Here is a 13,143-nt window from a genome sequence, read left to right on the forward strand (position 1 = left end):
TTCTCGTACAAGTATTTGTTTTATATAAATATGGAGAATATTCTTCTGTAGTCATTAAAACTGTGACAGAAGAATCACTTCCTTTCCTGCTCTCTTTTTGTCTTTGTTTTGTGATGATGGTGTGAAAAAGCAGTCGTGAAACGGGATCATTTACAGAACTTTTAATCCAGACATACAAATGTTTCTCAGCACAGGAGGTCAGAGGGTTTAGAACAACTCACAGTACAATGACTAAAAAAAAGAAAGGATACAAGGAGCATGATGGAGGGAACTTTAGGTCAAACACGGCTGAGAAGAGTCGATGAAGAGCAAACTTTAATGCATCGACAGATGTGGTTTGAGTTGAACAGCGTTCAAAATGCGTTACCACTTTTGGTAATGCAGTTGTAAAAATGCACAGCTGTTTGACAACAAACAACGATTTGACAGCATTAACTCTTTCTTGTTGCAGATCTCACTCCACAGAAGGATCTGCTTGTACATAAGTTACAAAAACAAATCTCACAGTAAGCTCTTTAAAACTTTGACAACAGCACCAAAGCTTCTCAAACACATCAAACTCTCTGCATCATGAGATCTTCACTGTGCCTCAGCCCTCTCCTCTTCAGCTGGTCAACCTGGCTGAGCGGACTGAACCTGCGCTGCTTCAAAGAAGCGTAAAGAGCGCAAGCCTCCAGGACGGGCCTCAGCCGTGCATCCTGCTCCTCCTCACTGAGGTATAGAGTCCAAGTTCTCTTTGAGTCTGCGGGTCATGCTGGGGATCAGGTTGATGTGGTCATCGATGCAGCTGCCGACACATCGCTCCATCAGCGATCGGACAGCTGGCTCCTTGGCGCCTGAGTCGAAGAGGTCCTTGGCCTTATCGTTGCAGTGCATCGTGCATCTGGACAGACGATCCTGAAGGTGAAGAGGGTTAAGATTCAATTAACGCAGACACAGGAAAGGGAAAAAAACTACATCCTTAGTGTCTGTGCAAAGATCTTTAAAAAGGTGTCACAGTGTGTGATTTTTGAAATGCTCCTGAAGTTTGTTCCCTAGAGGAAAGCTTGTGCAGTTGTAGTTTTAACCCTCTTATTGCTTCATTCTGCTCCTCTGTGAAGAAACACATCATCCTCAATGTGAGCAGATGAGCAAAAGACAATAAGAATTTAATGAAACTAGAAATTAAATCCATCCTTAACAAATCTTTGACGAGATTTTGTCCCCTTTCTTTAAAGCTATGAATAGTTATAGGTACTATTTCAGAGGGATGAATTAAACAGGGTGGGCCAGTTTTACCCATAGTTTTTTCTAGGGCTGTCCCGATCCGATACACTGATCGGTATTGGCGCCCGATATGGCTATTTTCTGAGGATCAGATAGTATCGGATTTCGTTACATGATTGAGACCGATACAGTTTTCATGTGTTTTCAGCACCGTCACACTTTACAGCTGCTGTAAATCAAAACATGTTGCAAACATGTCCGCTGTGTGGGACTACTTCTCTTTGGAAAGCAATGATAGTAAAACAGTGACGTGCAACATTTGTAAAGTGAGTGTTCCTCAAGGAGGTACCAACAGGGCTCACTTTAATACAACAAATATGATTCATCATTCACCCAGCAGGGTATGGGATTTATCGGAGAAAGATATCTGTAGTGGATCGGTATTGGCAAAACATATAATGAAAAAATTGGATGGGAAGTCGAAAAATCTGTATTGGGACATCCCTAGTTTTTTCTGCATTTTTCAGAAATGCTTGCTGACAAACATAAACATTACACACAGTTTTTATACTTAATTCTAAGCTACAAAAATATATACATCTCAATGTCACCACCCTTTGTCTTGCTGATAGCCTGGAGACAACCTGGCCTGAGCGGCGCACTGTCTCTGCATCAAGTTTTGACCATGACTTTATCAAAGTGGTAACACTGCTGAGAGATAGTCTCTCCAGGATAGACCAGATCGCCAAGTCCATTAGATTTATGTCCAGACTTGACAGAGGCCACATGTTCTCGTCCCAGAAGCCAGGAGAGTGCTTCTTGCATCACTGGATGTGTGAGCGGATGCACCATGTTGTGTGAAGGTATACTGGTTTCCAAACACATTGGTACATCATGGCAACACTTTTTTTGTTCACGTTTCTGCAGCCTTCGGGTAGGTGCTGTGAAGTATGTGCATAAACCCTGTCATCCTGGGAATTGACCACTGCCTAAAAACAGTGAAGATCTTCTCATCAGACCAAACCAGGACTTAGTATTTCTTCTTTGAATCAGCTGAATTCAGTTGTCTGTGATGTATGTTTAGAGCTTTCAGTTTGATGTTCCCTTCCTTCATTTAGGTTTCCTTTGGACCCTCTTCCTCACCATCTCAACAACTCTTTTGGAGCAGACTGAAGGTTTTCTTTCAGGGGTTGGCTTGTTGGTGGTCTTCCCAATGTCCTTGTTTTAATTCATGACATTGTAGACAGTCTTATGACAAACATTCACCTTTTTCATGTTTTGCTTTGTTATCAGCTGTCCCCTTCAAGGACACAATGTGTTCTTGCTTACCCTTCAGTGCCATACTGGACACTGGTCAGGAGTAAACAAATAAGCTCAGGCACATCAAAAGATATAACTCTTGAGATAAACTACACAAAAAATTCAGATTCTAGGACAAAAGGTAAGTCAACACAATAAAGGTATATGACAGGTAAATATATTTCATATCCAGTCAAAAGCTCCTCACTGAGGCTTTACACCTGCCATTTAAAAGGATCATAGATGTTCCTCATGCCATGCATCTCTTCAGTTATCTATTGAAAGAGGAGGTCATGATCCTCACCTGAAACTTCTCCAGCTCTGAGGTAACCAGACCCTGAGCCTTGGCCAGAGGAGTGTGACACTTCTCGATGCACTGATGCACCTGGGACATGGAGTCTGAGGTGCGTTCACAGCACTCTGCGCTGCAGTGGAACATACGACCCTGCAGCAGACCAGACACGGGGTGGGTTCAGGTGTTATTGATAAAAACAGACATGCAACAGTTCGGATATCTTAAGACCTACCTGCATTTTTCGGATGTGGTCCCTCTCCAGGCTTTGGACCATTTCTTCCACCTCATTCTGCATGCGTGCCTGATGTGCCTCAGCCATCTCTGCTCGATCTGCTCCTTCAGTCAACTTTTCACTGAACCTCAACACAAGTCAGCATCTAAACCGGACCGGACTGGGTCTGTGTACCGGGGGGTCGCCTCGTTAGTTCACTCCTCTGTAGTTTCTCTGTAGGTCACCTCCATTCAAGCATGGCTCAACATGAGATCCGCTTTACTTCCGCAACCGGTTACTAAAGAAAAAAAACTGTTTCCGTTTTAGGTGTTCGGCCTTCAAAATAAACTGTTCGAGCGTGAGTTGAAAATATTTCTCAGTTAGTTGACTAAAATGTAAATAATTATTACAATAATTACGTTTTTTTAATTATTATTATGTGTTTTAGATGTTGTTCATTTTTTTTTGCAGACAACCTCCGCTCAGTTTAACTTGAAATGAATTTAAAATAAAATATTTTTAATTTGATTGCACAAAGAAAATACACCCAGAAGTGGTGGCCCCAGGGGCGTAGCCACAGTAAGGCAAACACATGCAGTTGCCTCGGGCCCCAAGATTCCCAAGGACCCCCAAAGCATCTCTTAAAAACTGATTTGTGAAGTTCTCTTCAATTGAAAGCATTTCTTTTTTCTAAATATTACCCAACCCTTCTTTTTCCAGTTTTATGTTGTGCTTGATATTTACATATTTTTTCTTTACTAAATTATTTTTTTCAATATTTACCTATTGTAATTTTTTTCACTTCATACTTTCTTGTTTGTTACTGTTACTCTGTAAATTCCCCACTGTGGGACAAATAAGCTGTCAATTGACCATAAAAGATTTCAAATCCAGGACAAAGTGGACTAAATTATGTATTCACCTTTTTCAAAATCAAACTAAAGTACAGAACTTGAGGAAATGCATTTAGTTGCGTTAATTTACCATGTACAAGATAAGCACTGTCTCATGCCTTGGTTCTCAGAAAGAGACAGTGGACCCAGGGAAGGCCAGTCTAGCTCTGAGGAAGATGAATTACAAGGACATGGAGGGCCCCATTGACTGGGTTTGCCTTGGGCCCCCAAACGACTAAATACGCCCCTGGGTGGCCCTGAAGTACTTAGACTATAAAAGACAAAATTAAAAAAAAAAAAAAAAAAAAAAAAAAAGAAAGAAAGAAAGAAAGAAAGAAAGAAAGAAAAACCATAATCACTTTTTTTGTGTTTGTAATTTTTTCTTTGATAATAGTAACAGACAAAAAATAATATGAAGAATATTACAGTTTCAAAATATATGTGTAATACTATATATTGAAACTATGAACATTCAGTGTATTTCAGTCAAATTCTCCCTGTATTGAAGACAAACATGGCATTGCTTTAATTCAGATTAACTTTAATGTGATGGATAAAACTGCAAAATAACCTGTAGTTACTTTATTGTTGTTAAAATACTTGCTGCATTGCCTTCTGCTGAATTCCTTATTATTGTAACAAAGCTAGGTATTACAGCTTTGTTTGCTATGAAAAGTCACAGAAGTATGTCATGTGTCTAAGAATTGTTCCATATATTTTATTGTTTTAACTTGATGCTGTTTCATCCATCAAGTCATTTGGTCTTTACTTATAAGTGGCATGCCACATATATGCATACATACATACATATATATATATATATATATATATATATATATATATATATATATATATATATATATATATATATATATATATATATATATATATATATATATATATATATATTCAGTTGTATTAACATACATGACAGGAAATCCATCAAAAAGCTTTTATTGTGAAAGTCGAACGTAAGCGAACCCGGAAGTGTGTCTGAATCCGAGGAGACGTTCAAGATAATCCGTGAATGGTTAAACCTGTCCAGTGGGTTGTTGTCTCTCTCAGTGTGTTAGTGTGTGTTTGTAAGCTGTTAGTTTGTGTTTGTGTTTAAGAGGAGAAGCGTTAAATCCACCCTGAAGCTTTACGAAGAGCTGAACTCTGAGAGGAGACTCCAGGACCTCCTGTGGAGACTCAAGACAGAGTGAGTCCACTCTGAACACTTTACACTGTGAGCTCTCTTATGAACTTTGTCTCTGTGAAGTTTGAACTGACTTGATGAGTTCACTTTCCTGTTAAATTAGTGCTCCTGCTGTTTGTCTTTATTATTATTTGTCCTCAGAAGTCCTCTGAGTGTGACCTTTGACCATCACTGATAAAGCTCTGATCATGCTTCCTGTTTTCTCTCCTTGTGTTCAGATCACAGACTGTTTAATGAACAGGTACAGATGGTCTGAAGAGTAGAGAAGATCTGGGTGCTCATGATGAATCCACACACCCTGTCCCTGAGAGCTCTGCTCTTCCTCGGGCTTTGGCACACCGGGAGAAGAAGTTTTGCCTCTGCTCCAGGGCTGCAGGATCCTCCCAAAAAGATTGGTAAGAGCCTCAGGGCGTTGGTGGAAACATAAACACTTACAGGGATTCACTGATACACCAGCTTTTAACATCAGCATCAGCTGATAATCAACCTGCAGACAGATAAAAGAGTGTTTAGAGATGTTAACTGACTGCAGGTGTCCACACACACCCGTTTACATCCTTCTTACTGAGCTTTCAATCACAAACAGGAAGAATTACTCTTACCTACAAATGAAACGTTTTCTAATCTAAGTGGATTTGTTTCACAGCTGCTTCACCTTTCACCCCTGAGTTTCATTACAAATGACAAATTACAAAGCTCTGACTCACTATCATGAGTTGTACTTTCAGGTGGATCGACTCCTTTGGTGACCCATAGACTCACACACTAATAGACCTCTATTGATAAGGCAGTTTTTGGCCTGCTTCCTCTCTTTGTGTTTGTATCATGCAAACAGTACTTTTTGCCTTTTCAGGAAAGATATTAGGAAAAGGGCTTTTGGGTTCTCTGCACCCTCAGCTTGGAATCTGTTGCAGAACAACATAAAGCTCAAGGAGCTGGTGTCCTTAAATGTTTTTGAATCTAAAATGAAAGACACGGAAGCAGGATGTCGCTGTTTTAGCTCAGCTGTTTAAACAATTGATTCCCAGATATGACTCATAGGTGGTACCGTTTCAATCCATAATTATTTACTTCTAACATTCTACTTTGTCTCTCTTTGTATTTCAGTCTGTAACTTTGAGTTTTCGCTGCTGCCTGTCAAGGCTAGGTCTTTAATCTCAATGGGACCAACCTAATCAAATATAGGTTAAAACTAGAAACAACATTGAGAATGGCGAGATTGGTTTACAAAATGTAGATTAATGTAGATGAATTTGTGTCTTTGGTCTAGATGGGGAAATCCATAACAGAACTAGAAAAGCACTCAGAGAGCACAGACCTCCACCAAGCATATTGTGACTGTCACCAACACTCTAGTCCTACTTTAATGTTATACCTTCTTTCAGCAGACTGTCTGCTACAATCTGGTGTTAGTTGCAGGTTTGTATGACAATTTGTTTTCTGACAGTGTTGAAAATGATGATGACCCAGTACATATTTCATATTACAGATCTTAGTATCCAGAATATTGGCAGGATCTGGATCATATTTTTACATCTGTCAGAAATTATGGTGACCAGTGGCGTCGTTAGGCCTAATTTAAAAAATATGAACAGTGGGGGCTACCCTCAGGTCTTGAGGTAGGCTGTTCCACAGATGGGGGACATGATAATAGAAAGAGGCTTCCCCAAGTGTTTTAATTCTAACTTCAGGTACCATTTGAGTCGACTACCTGATGGCCTGAGAGCCCTACTTGGCTCAAATGATAAAAGCAAATCTGATAAATATAAAGGAGCAAGACCTTTAAGAGATTTTTTTAGACTAATAAATTAAATTCTATTCTAAATCTTTTCTAGTTACTTATGTGCCAAAATTTTATCAATCTGACTTCAAAATACAAAACTATTATTGAGTTGTCTGCGAAAGTCATGGCATTAGCCTCTATGTTGAGCAGTTATTAACTATATGTGTTGTTTTTCGTTTGTTACACATTTGATCATTTGCATCTCCTGGGGCTGAAGCCCCCCCTGTCCCTAAATCCTAGTGACGCCCCTGATGGTGACCTTGTCTTGTATTGTTTTGCTAAGTAATCCGACCATTTATCATAGAGTTATATACACATATGTTGAAAACAGCCCTATCGCACAATGATAAAGAATCCTTTAAAAAAGTCCTGGATCCAGACGGTGACTCAGATCACCTCAGAAATTTAATCACTTCTTCCTTATCCCATTTTAAACATTTCCTGAAGATTTCATTAAGATCTATTTGTTACTTTTTGAGTTATGTTGTTCACAGACAAACAAACAAACAAACTCTTCCAAAAACATATTGGTTGGTGGAGGTCTTGAAAAAGTACAGTTGGTGAAATTAACCTGTGCAGGCTTCTAAGCTATGAAAATAGTATTTTGACATCAGTATCAGCTTTTATAGCTTTTGCATTTATGCCATATATATTTTTCCTTTTTCACTAACAGCACTAACAAACAAGGAGCCCAGTACAACATTGATGCATACTTCCTTGCCATGGAAATAAATCAGCTCCTCAACACGATTCAGCATAGTAAATACCATGGAAAAGTCTCTGAAGTAGTATTACTTCCTGTACAGTGTTTTTGTGGTTGTTCCCTCACAGCGGTGGTTGGAGCAGGCATCGGCGGCACAGCCACAGCGTATTACCTGAGACAGGAGTTTGGACCTGGGGTGAAAATCGATGTGTTTGAACCTGGATCTGTTGGTGGGCGACTGGCGACGGTGCAGATGGGAGATTATGAGTATGAGACAGGCGGCTCAGTGATCCACCCTCTGAACCTTCACATGAAGCAATTCATAGAAAAATTAGGTACGAGCAATATTTGATGGGATATCATAAAAAGAAGAGTGATTGAGACCATTGTCTGTGAGTGTGTTTCCTGATCTCCTCAGGGATTCCTCCGAGGAAAGATGTCCCCTCTAAGATGGCGATCTTCGATGGCAGGGAGCTCACGTTTGAAGAGAGCGACTGGTTCATAATAAACTTCATACGCCTGCTCTGGCGGTACGGGTTCAGCTTCCTTCGAATGCAGATGTGGGTGGAGAGTATTTTAGACAAGTTCATGAGGTGAGGAAGAGGAGAAGCTGTCGTGACCTCTCAATCCTGGCTCCATGTTTCTGATTCCTTTAATCTGAGTTTTTCATGATGCTTTCATTTAGGATCTACCAGTACCAGCAGTATGGTTACTCCTTCACCTCTGTGGAGAGGCTCCTGCACGCCATGGGCGGCGATGAGTTCCTCACCCTGATGAATCAGACCCTGGAGGAGACGATGAGAAGCGAAGGGTTCTCACAGGTCTTCATCAACGAAATCGTGGCCCCCATCACTCGGGTCAACTACGGTCAGAGTGTTCGCATCGACGCCTTTGTGGGTAAGAGTTTGGATCAGGTGTCACGTGTTGGTTGACCTGAAAGAGTTGGAGCATAAAGTATTCGTGTTGTGTTGCAGGGGCGGTGTCGTTAGCTGGAGCAGACTCAGGTCTGTGGGCTGTGGATGGAGGCAATAAGAAAGTGTGTTCAGGACTCCTGTACCACAGTAAGAGCGAGCTCATCCCTGCCAGAGTGACGTCTATTTCTGTCAAGGTCCGACCATCCAAGACAGGTAACCTTACATCCTCCATTTCCTGTCAGAGAGGGATTTCTGATCAGTGTGTTCATACTTTTTAAGTGTTTCCTCTCACTGCTCTCAGGCCCCACTTCCACTTTCTACGAGCTGAATTATGCGGATGAGTCCGGCTCAGCACACGCTCTGTACGACATCGTGATAATAGCAGCTCCACTCCACCAGGGGAAATCTGACATCACCTTTTCAGGTTTCTCCCCTCCAATCCCGTCTCACTACCCGGGGCGGTATCATCAAACCGTTTCCACTCTAGTCCACGGCACGCTGAACATGTCCTACCTCGGGACCTCTGAGCCCGCCTCAGAGTTCACCGTATCCGACATCTTCACCACAGACTCCAAGGACTCAGTCATCAACAGCCTGAGCTCCATCGACCCTGTTCACATCCCGTCTGGCTACAAACGCCCTCCGGCGAGCCAGGCCAAAGTGTGGAAGGTGTTCTCCCCTCAGCCGCTGTCCCAGGAGCAGCTGAAGGACATGTTCCTCTCCTGGGACTCTGTGTCTGAGACTCGTTGGCTGGCTTATCCGTCGTACCGCCCCCCTCACAGGAAGACGCCACCTTTCATTCTACATGACAGGATGTACTACCTCAGCGCTGTGGAGTGGGCTGCCAGCGCCATGGAGATGAGCGCCATCTCAGCGAGGAACGTGGCCCTGCTGGCACACCACCGCTGGCACCATCAGGTCGGGAAGATCAACCAGGAGGATCTGCACACGCGGCTGAGAGGAGAGCTCTAAGGAAGAGGCGTGAGAGTGATGAGAGAAGCACAAACAGGTACTCGGGGGTTTACCTGCTGCACTGGAGAAACTCTGTCAGGAAAATCCCTGCTGTCTCTTTCAGGTCTCTGCAGGAACCTCTTTATGCACAACTCCTCTGGGTCTTACTGTCGTAGTTTGGCTTCACAGTGTCTATCCTCTACTTGCCAAATGAACTGACCTGCAGAAAACTTGTTTACACGTGAGTCACTGTGATCTGAGGTGAATCCTTTAAACGATAACAAACACAGCTCTGCCTTCCAAGATCTCAGCGGTTACCTGAAGGGGGCCCAGTGTTTCAACCATCAACAGCAACAAAAAAAAAACTGTAAAAAACATGTTAGAGTTTCAAGAGTTGATGTTCTTACTTTTTTAATTTGTTAGATAAATAATAGAACCTGTGTTGCACTAATCTCTAATCATCACTGTGAGCCATGCTGCACTCCAGGCCAAGCACACACACACACACACATGCTCAGTGTTCCTCTGTTTCACCAGAGTCTTAAACAAAAAGTATTTTTAGATCGATTTTTTCGTGTATGTGGTGCTGCCTCCAGGTTTCATCCTGCTGATGCTGCAAACATCTCCAGCCTTTGGCTAAAATCTGACTTTGTTTCACTGCAGTGAACTCAAGAGGAAGCACGTGTTTTTGTCTCATTCCAGTTGAGGTGAGAGATATATTTCTATATATTAAGTTATATTTTGGGCTTTTTAAGGAGCTGTAGGCTACACTCAAACACTCAAACCTGGGTTAGCCTCATGGGGTGCACATGCTAACTCTGAGGCCTTACCAATGCCCCGTGAGATGTTTTCCTACAAAGGAATACGACAAAAACACCTCCTCAGTTTTATTTCTGCAGTGTTTCTAAAGATGTCCTTTTATCTGAAAGCTTTTCTATGATCTCCTCTGCCCCTCGTCCTCCTCGGCAGTCTACACCACATGTCGTGAGTGAGTTCAGGCAGCGTCTCCTCTTTGTGAATCAGATTTATTGTCATATGAATAAATCTCTAAGTGGAGAGTCTAATCACACTAAGTTTGGAGGTGTTTGTATTTTGCTGTTGTAGAAATGATTGTGCCTTAAAACAAAAAAATAAGTGTCCCTATGATATAAAATCACTTTTGTCCTTCTTAATCTTTCATGTGTCTGAAAACAAAGTTGGTATTGTCTAGAGATTTATGTATAATTCTACCTGGGATTTGTTTGACCTCATCTTCTTTATGCCACTGTTCTGACTTTTTAGCAACTTTCCAGCAACAGAAACAGTTATGAGCCTTGTAGAGGTGTATTTTTCCAGATCTTTAATGTTTTTTCCCACAGCAGTTTTCCGTTTGTGAATCTATGACAAGACATACTTTTAAAACAAATCTGAATAACTGATTTTAAGAAAAAAAGAGAAGTCTAGTTTTTCCTATGGGGAGATATCGGACCATCTCCTTCTGCACAAATAAAATGAGTCTTTAATAACGAACCTAAGTTTTGATTATTTTATTTGTCTTCATACTTCACTGATGACCTCAAATCTTTATTTGTTTCGTGCAGGCCAATTGAATATTTGACGACCAGATTAAAGCTTCTGTGAAGGACTTTGTTGTGTTGATTTTGGCGCCCCCTGTGGACAAAGAGTTAACTCTTTCTTTCTAGAGTCTAATTTCTTCCTCTTTGTCTTGGCTCCCCCTTCCGATGTATTTTACAATCCCTGAAAAAAATACACAAGACCGTCAGCTGTCACTCATCTTTAAACGTGATGTAAAGCCTCATTTTTAAACTCCAATAAATAATGAAAATGTTCAGAAAAAAAGAGGACTTGAAAACAAGGCAGACAAATATTAAATTTAAATCACCACAGCAATCAGATGTGAGAAACATTTCTACGAGGTGTATTAATTTTTTTAAAGTTTGACCACAGCCCATCTAGATGGACTGGGGAGATGGATTTTTTTTTAACCTATACTGCAGCCGGCCACCAGGGAGAGCAGTTTTTGTGGCCACCTCACTTCGAGCAGAGCAAGATGTCATCCATTTTTTTTACAGTCTGATTTCAATGGACTGTACAATAAACCAACACAGTCTCCATGACGTCTCACATATGTTTCTTCACAAACAGTGGTGTGCTAAGGAAGGGTATGGGGTGACTCAGTTGTTAAAAAGCACACTCTTGGGAGCCAAAACACATGCTCGAGTGCCCTCTTGGGTGGTGAAAAACATACCCTCAAAAACACATGGAGCTTGGTGCCCTTTTCAGTAGTGACAACTCTCTGTATGCGCCTGTATTTTTATTTCGCCCCTGCCCTTTAAACAGTTTGTGCACGCCACTGCTCACTAATATGAAACCTAAAATATTACAATCGCCCCCTGGTGGTTTGCTGCAGTGCAGGTCATACAAGTCTCTGAACACCAACAAATAATAAACAATAGCATACATAATAATGATACATAACAATGAAAATTATTAAATCAAATAATAATATACTACTGAGGATACCCTTTTTTTTTATTTAATGAGAGCGTCATGCCCTCACAGTGTTTCTGGCCCTTGGACAAAAGAAGTTGATGACCCCTGAGCTACAGGACACCTGCCAATCAGTCAGCTGAGCCACACCTCTTCTTCGTGATCCCAAAATTCTTTAATATGCCAGATCAGAAAAAAAAAAGAAAGAAATCACCCCCTGTAAAGTGTAAAAGTCTTTTCTATTTGTTTATTTATTATCTGGCTTGATGTGTTTGTGGTTTCTGGTCTTTCTGAAGCCTTATGCAGATTCTTGATGAACTGCAGTTTTTAACACTTCTGCATGGCTTCATTTCCTAACAGCCAGGAAGTTTGCCTCTTGTTTAAACCACACAAAGGGTAACATGATCCACTAACCTGCTAATGGCCTCATTTTGGAAGTGAAAACCCTTTGTTGAAAAAACCGTCAGTCTGGAGCGGTTTGCACTTTTGAGTCCTGCTTTGAGTCCTCCCCCTGCCAGGTCATTTTGCCATTCAAGTTCATTAATACTCTGTTTCAAAAGTTTAAAACTCTCTCCTTCTTTTTTTAATCATAAACATATTTTTCAAAGTTGCAGCTTAGGAGCTCAGAAGACCAATTACCCCCTGTTTAGGAATGCTTTAAACCTACAAAAACAGATAAAGTCTGAGATAGTTTTCTGCCACCACTGATACCATCATTATCCTGTCTTAGTCTCCTTAGGGATCTTAATCAAAATTCAAAATAGATCAAACATTTTCATACTTTCATGCTTTCTTATCAAATTTAACCTCTATTCTTGTTTATATTCTTGTAATAATGGATGAAATATGTAATTATAAATATTTTTGAAGGCATTTCAGGGCCCCTCTGGGAGTCTTGACCCTCACTTTGGGAATCACTGCATTAGCTTACCAGTCAGAGAGCAGCTGTTTAGCTCAGCAGGTGAAGGCCAAAGTATTCAAGGCATTTTTTTTTACTGGTATCAGTAACAGCAAGATATTGAGTGGTCAAAAATAATCTGCCGTAGAAATTACTCTTCATGTGTCAAGTGGATTAAATGTGTGTGGTGATGGCAATCCACTGGTGTTTTACTCATTTTGTCCATTTCAGCCTCAAAATCTGTTTTGTTTTTATCATTTTGAGGTCTTAAATTTCATCTATATGTCTAATGAGTAAAAAGT

The 13,143-nt window shown here is 40.9% G+C and overlaps 2 protein-coding genes across 3 annotated transcripts; one reads left to right on the plus strand and one right to left on the minus strand.

Annotated features, from left to right (window-relative positions):
* Positions 1-171: 171 nt before the first annotated feature.
* fam136a (family with sequence similarity 136 member A) lies at positions 172-3,327 on the minus strand. The gene is made up of 3 exons (XM_074690636.1): positions 3,033-3,327; positions 2,810-2,950; positions 172-897 (listed from the first exon to the last, which is right to left on the minus strand). The coding sequence occupies exons 1-3, from the start codon at positions 3,117-3,119 to the stop codon at positions 709-711; spliced, it is 417 nt and encodes a 138-aa protein (XP_074546737.1). The 5' UTR covers positions 3,120-3,327; the 3' UTR covers positions 172-708.
* A 1,545-nt stretch (positions 3,328-4,872) lies between these two features.
* On the plus strand, positions 4,873-9,803 carry pcyox1 (prenylcysteine oxidase 1). 2 transcript variants are annotated; one of them, XM_074691074.1, is made up of 7 exons: positions 4,873-5,132; positions 5,321-5,497; positions 7,717-7,923; positions 8,007-8,181; positions 8,274-8,485; positions 8,563-8,715; positions 8,804-9,803. In XM_074691074.1, the coding sequence occupies exons 2-7, from the start codon at positions 5,383-5,385 to the stop codon at positions 9,472-9,474; spliced, it is 1,533 nt and encodes a 510-aa protein (XP_074547175.1). In that variant the 5' UTR covers positions 4,873-5,132; positions 5,321-5,382; the 3' UTR covers positions 9,475-9,803. The 2 variants fall into 2 exon arrangements, with proteins under 2 accessions (XP_074547175.1, XP_074547174.1); XM_074691073.1 differs by having other exon boundaries at positions 4,873-5,105.
* The last annotated feature ends 3,340 nt before the right edge of the window (positions 9,804-13,143 follow it).

The sequence above is a fragment of the Halichoeres trimaculatus genome, unplaced genomic scaffold, assembly GCF_033239565.1.
Source record: "Halichoeres trimaculatus isolate MK-OKI-2021-1 unplaced genomic scaffold, fHalTri1.1 fHalTri1_scaffold_16, whole genome shotgun sequence".
NCBI lineage: Eukaryota > Metazoa > Chordata > Actinopteri > Labriformes > Labridae > Halichoeres > Halichoeres trimaculatus.

Bases quoted from the DNA above. Each gene is read 5' to 3' on its own strand.
- fam136a (XM_074690636.1), bottom strand. From the start codon at position 3,119: ATGGCTGAGGCACATCAGGCACGCATGCAGAATGAGGTGGAAGAAATG. The intron at 2,951-3,032 runs GTAGGTCTTAAG...GGTCTGCTGCAG, and splicing joins ACCACATCCGAAAAATGCAG to GGTCGTATGTTCCACTGCAG. The intron at 898-2,809 runs GTGAGGATCATG...CTTCACCTTCAG, and splicing joins CAGAGCTGGAGAAGTTTCAG to GATCGTCTGTCCAGATGCAC.
- pcyox1 (XM_074691074.1), top strand. From the start codon at position 5,383: ATGATGAATCCACACACCCTGTCCCTGAGAGCTCTGCTCTTCCTCGGG. The intron at 8,486-8,562 runs GTAAGAGTTTGG...GTTGTGTTGCAG, and splicing joins TCGCATCGACGCCTTTGTGG to GGGCGGTGTCGTTAGCTGGA. The intron at 8,716-8,803 runs GTAACCTTACAT...CACTGCTCTCAG, and splicing joins GGTCCGACCATCCAAGACAG to GCCCCACTTCCACTTTCTAC.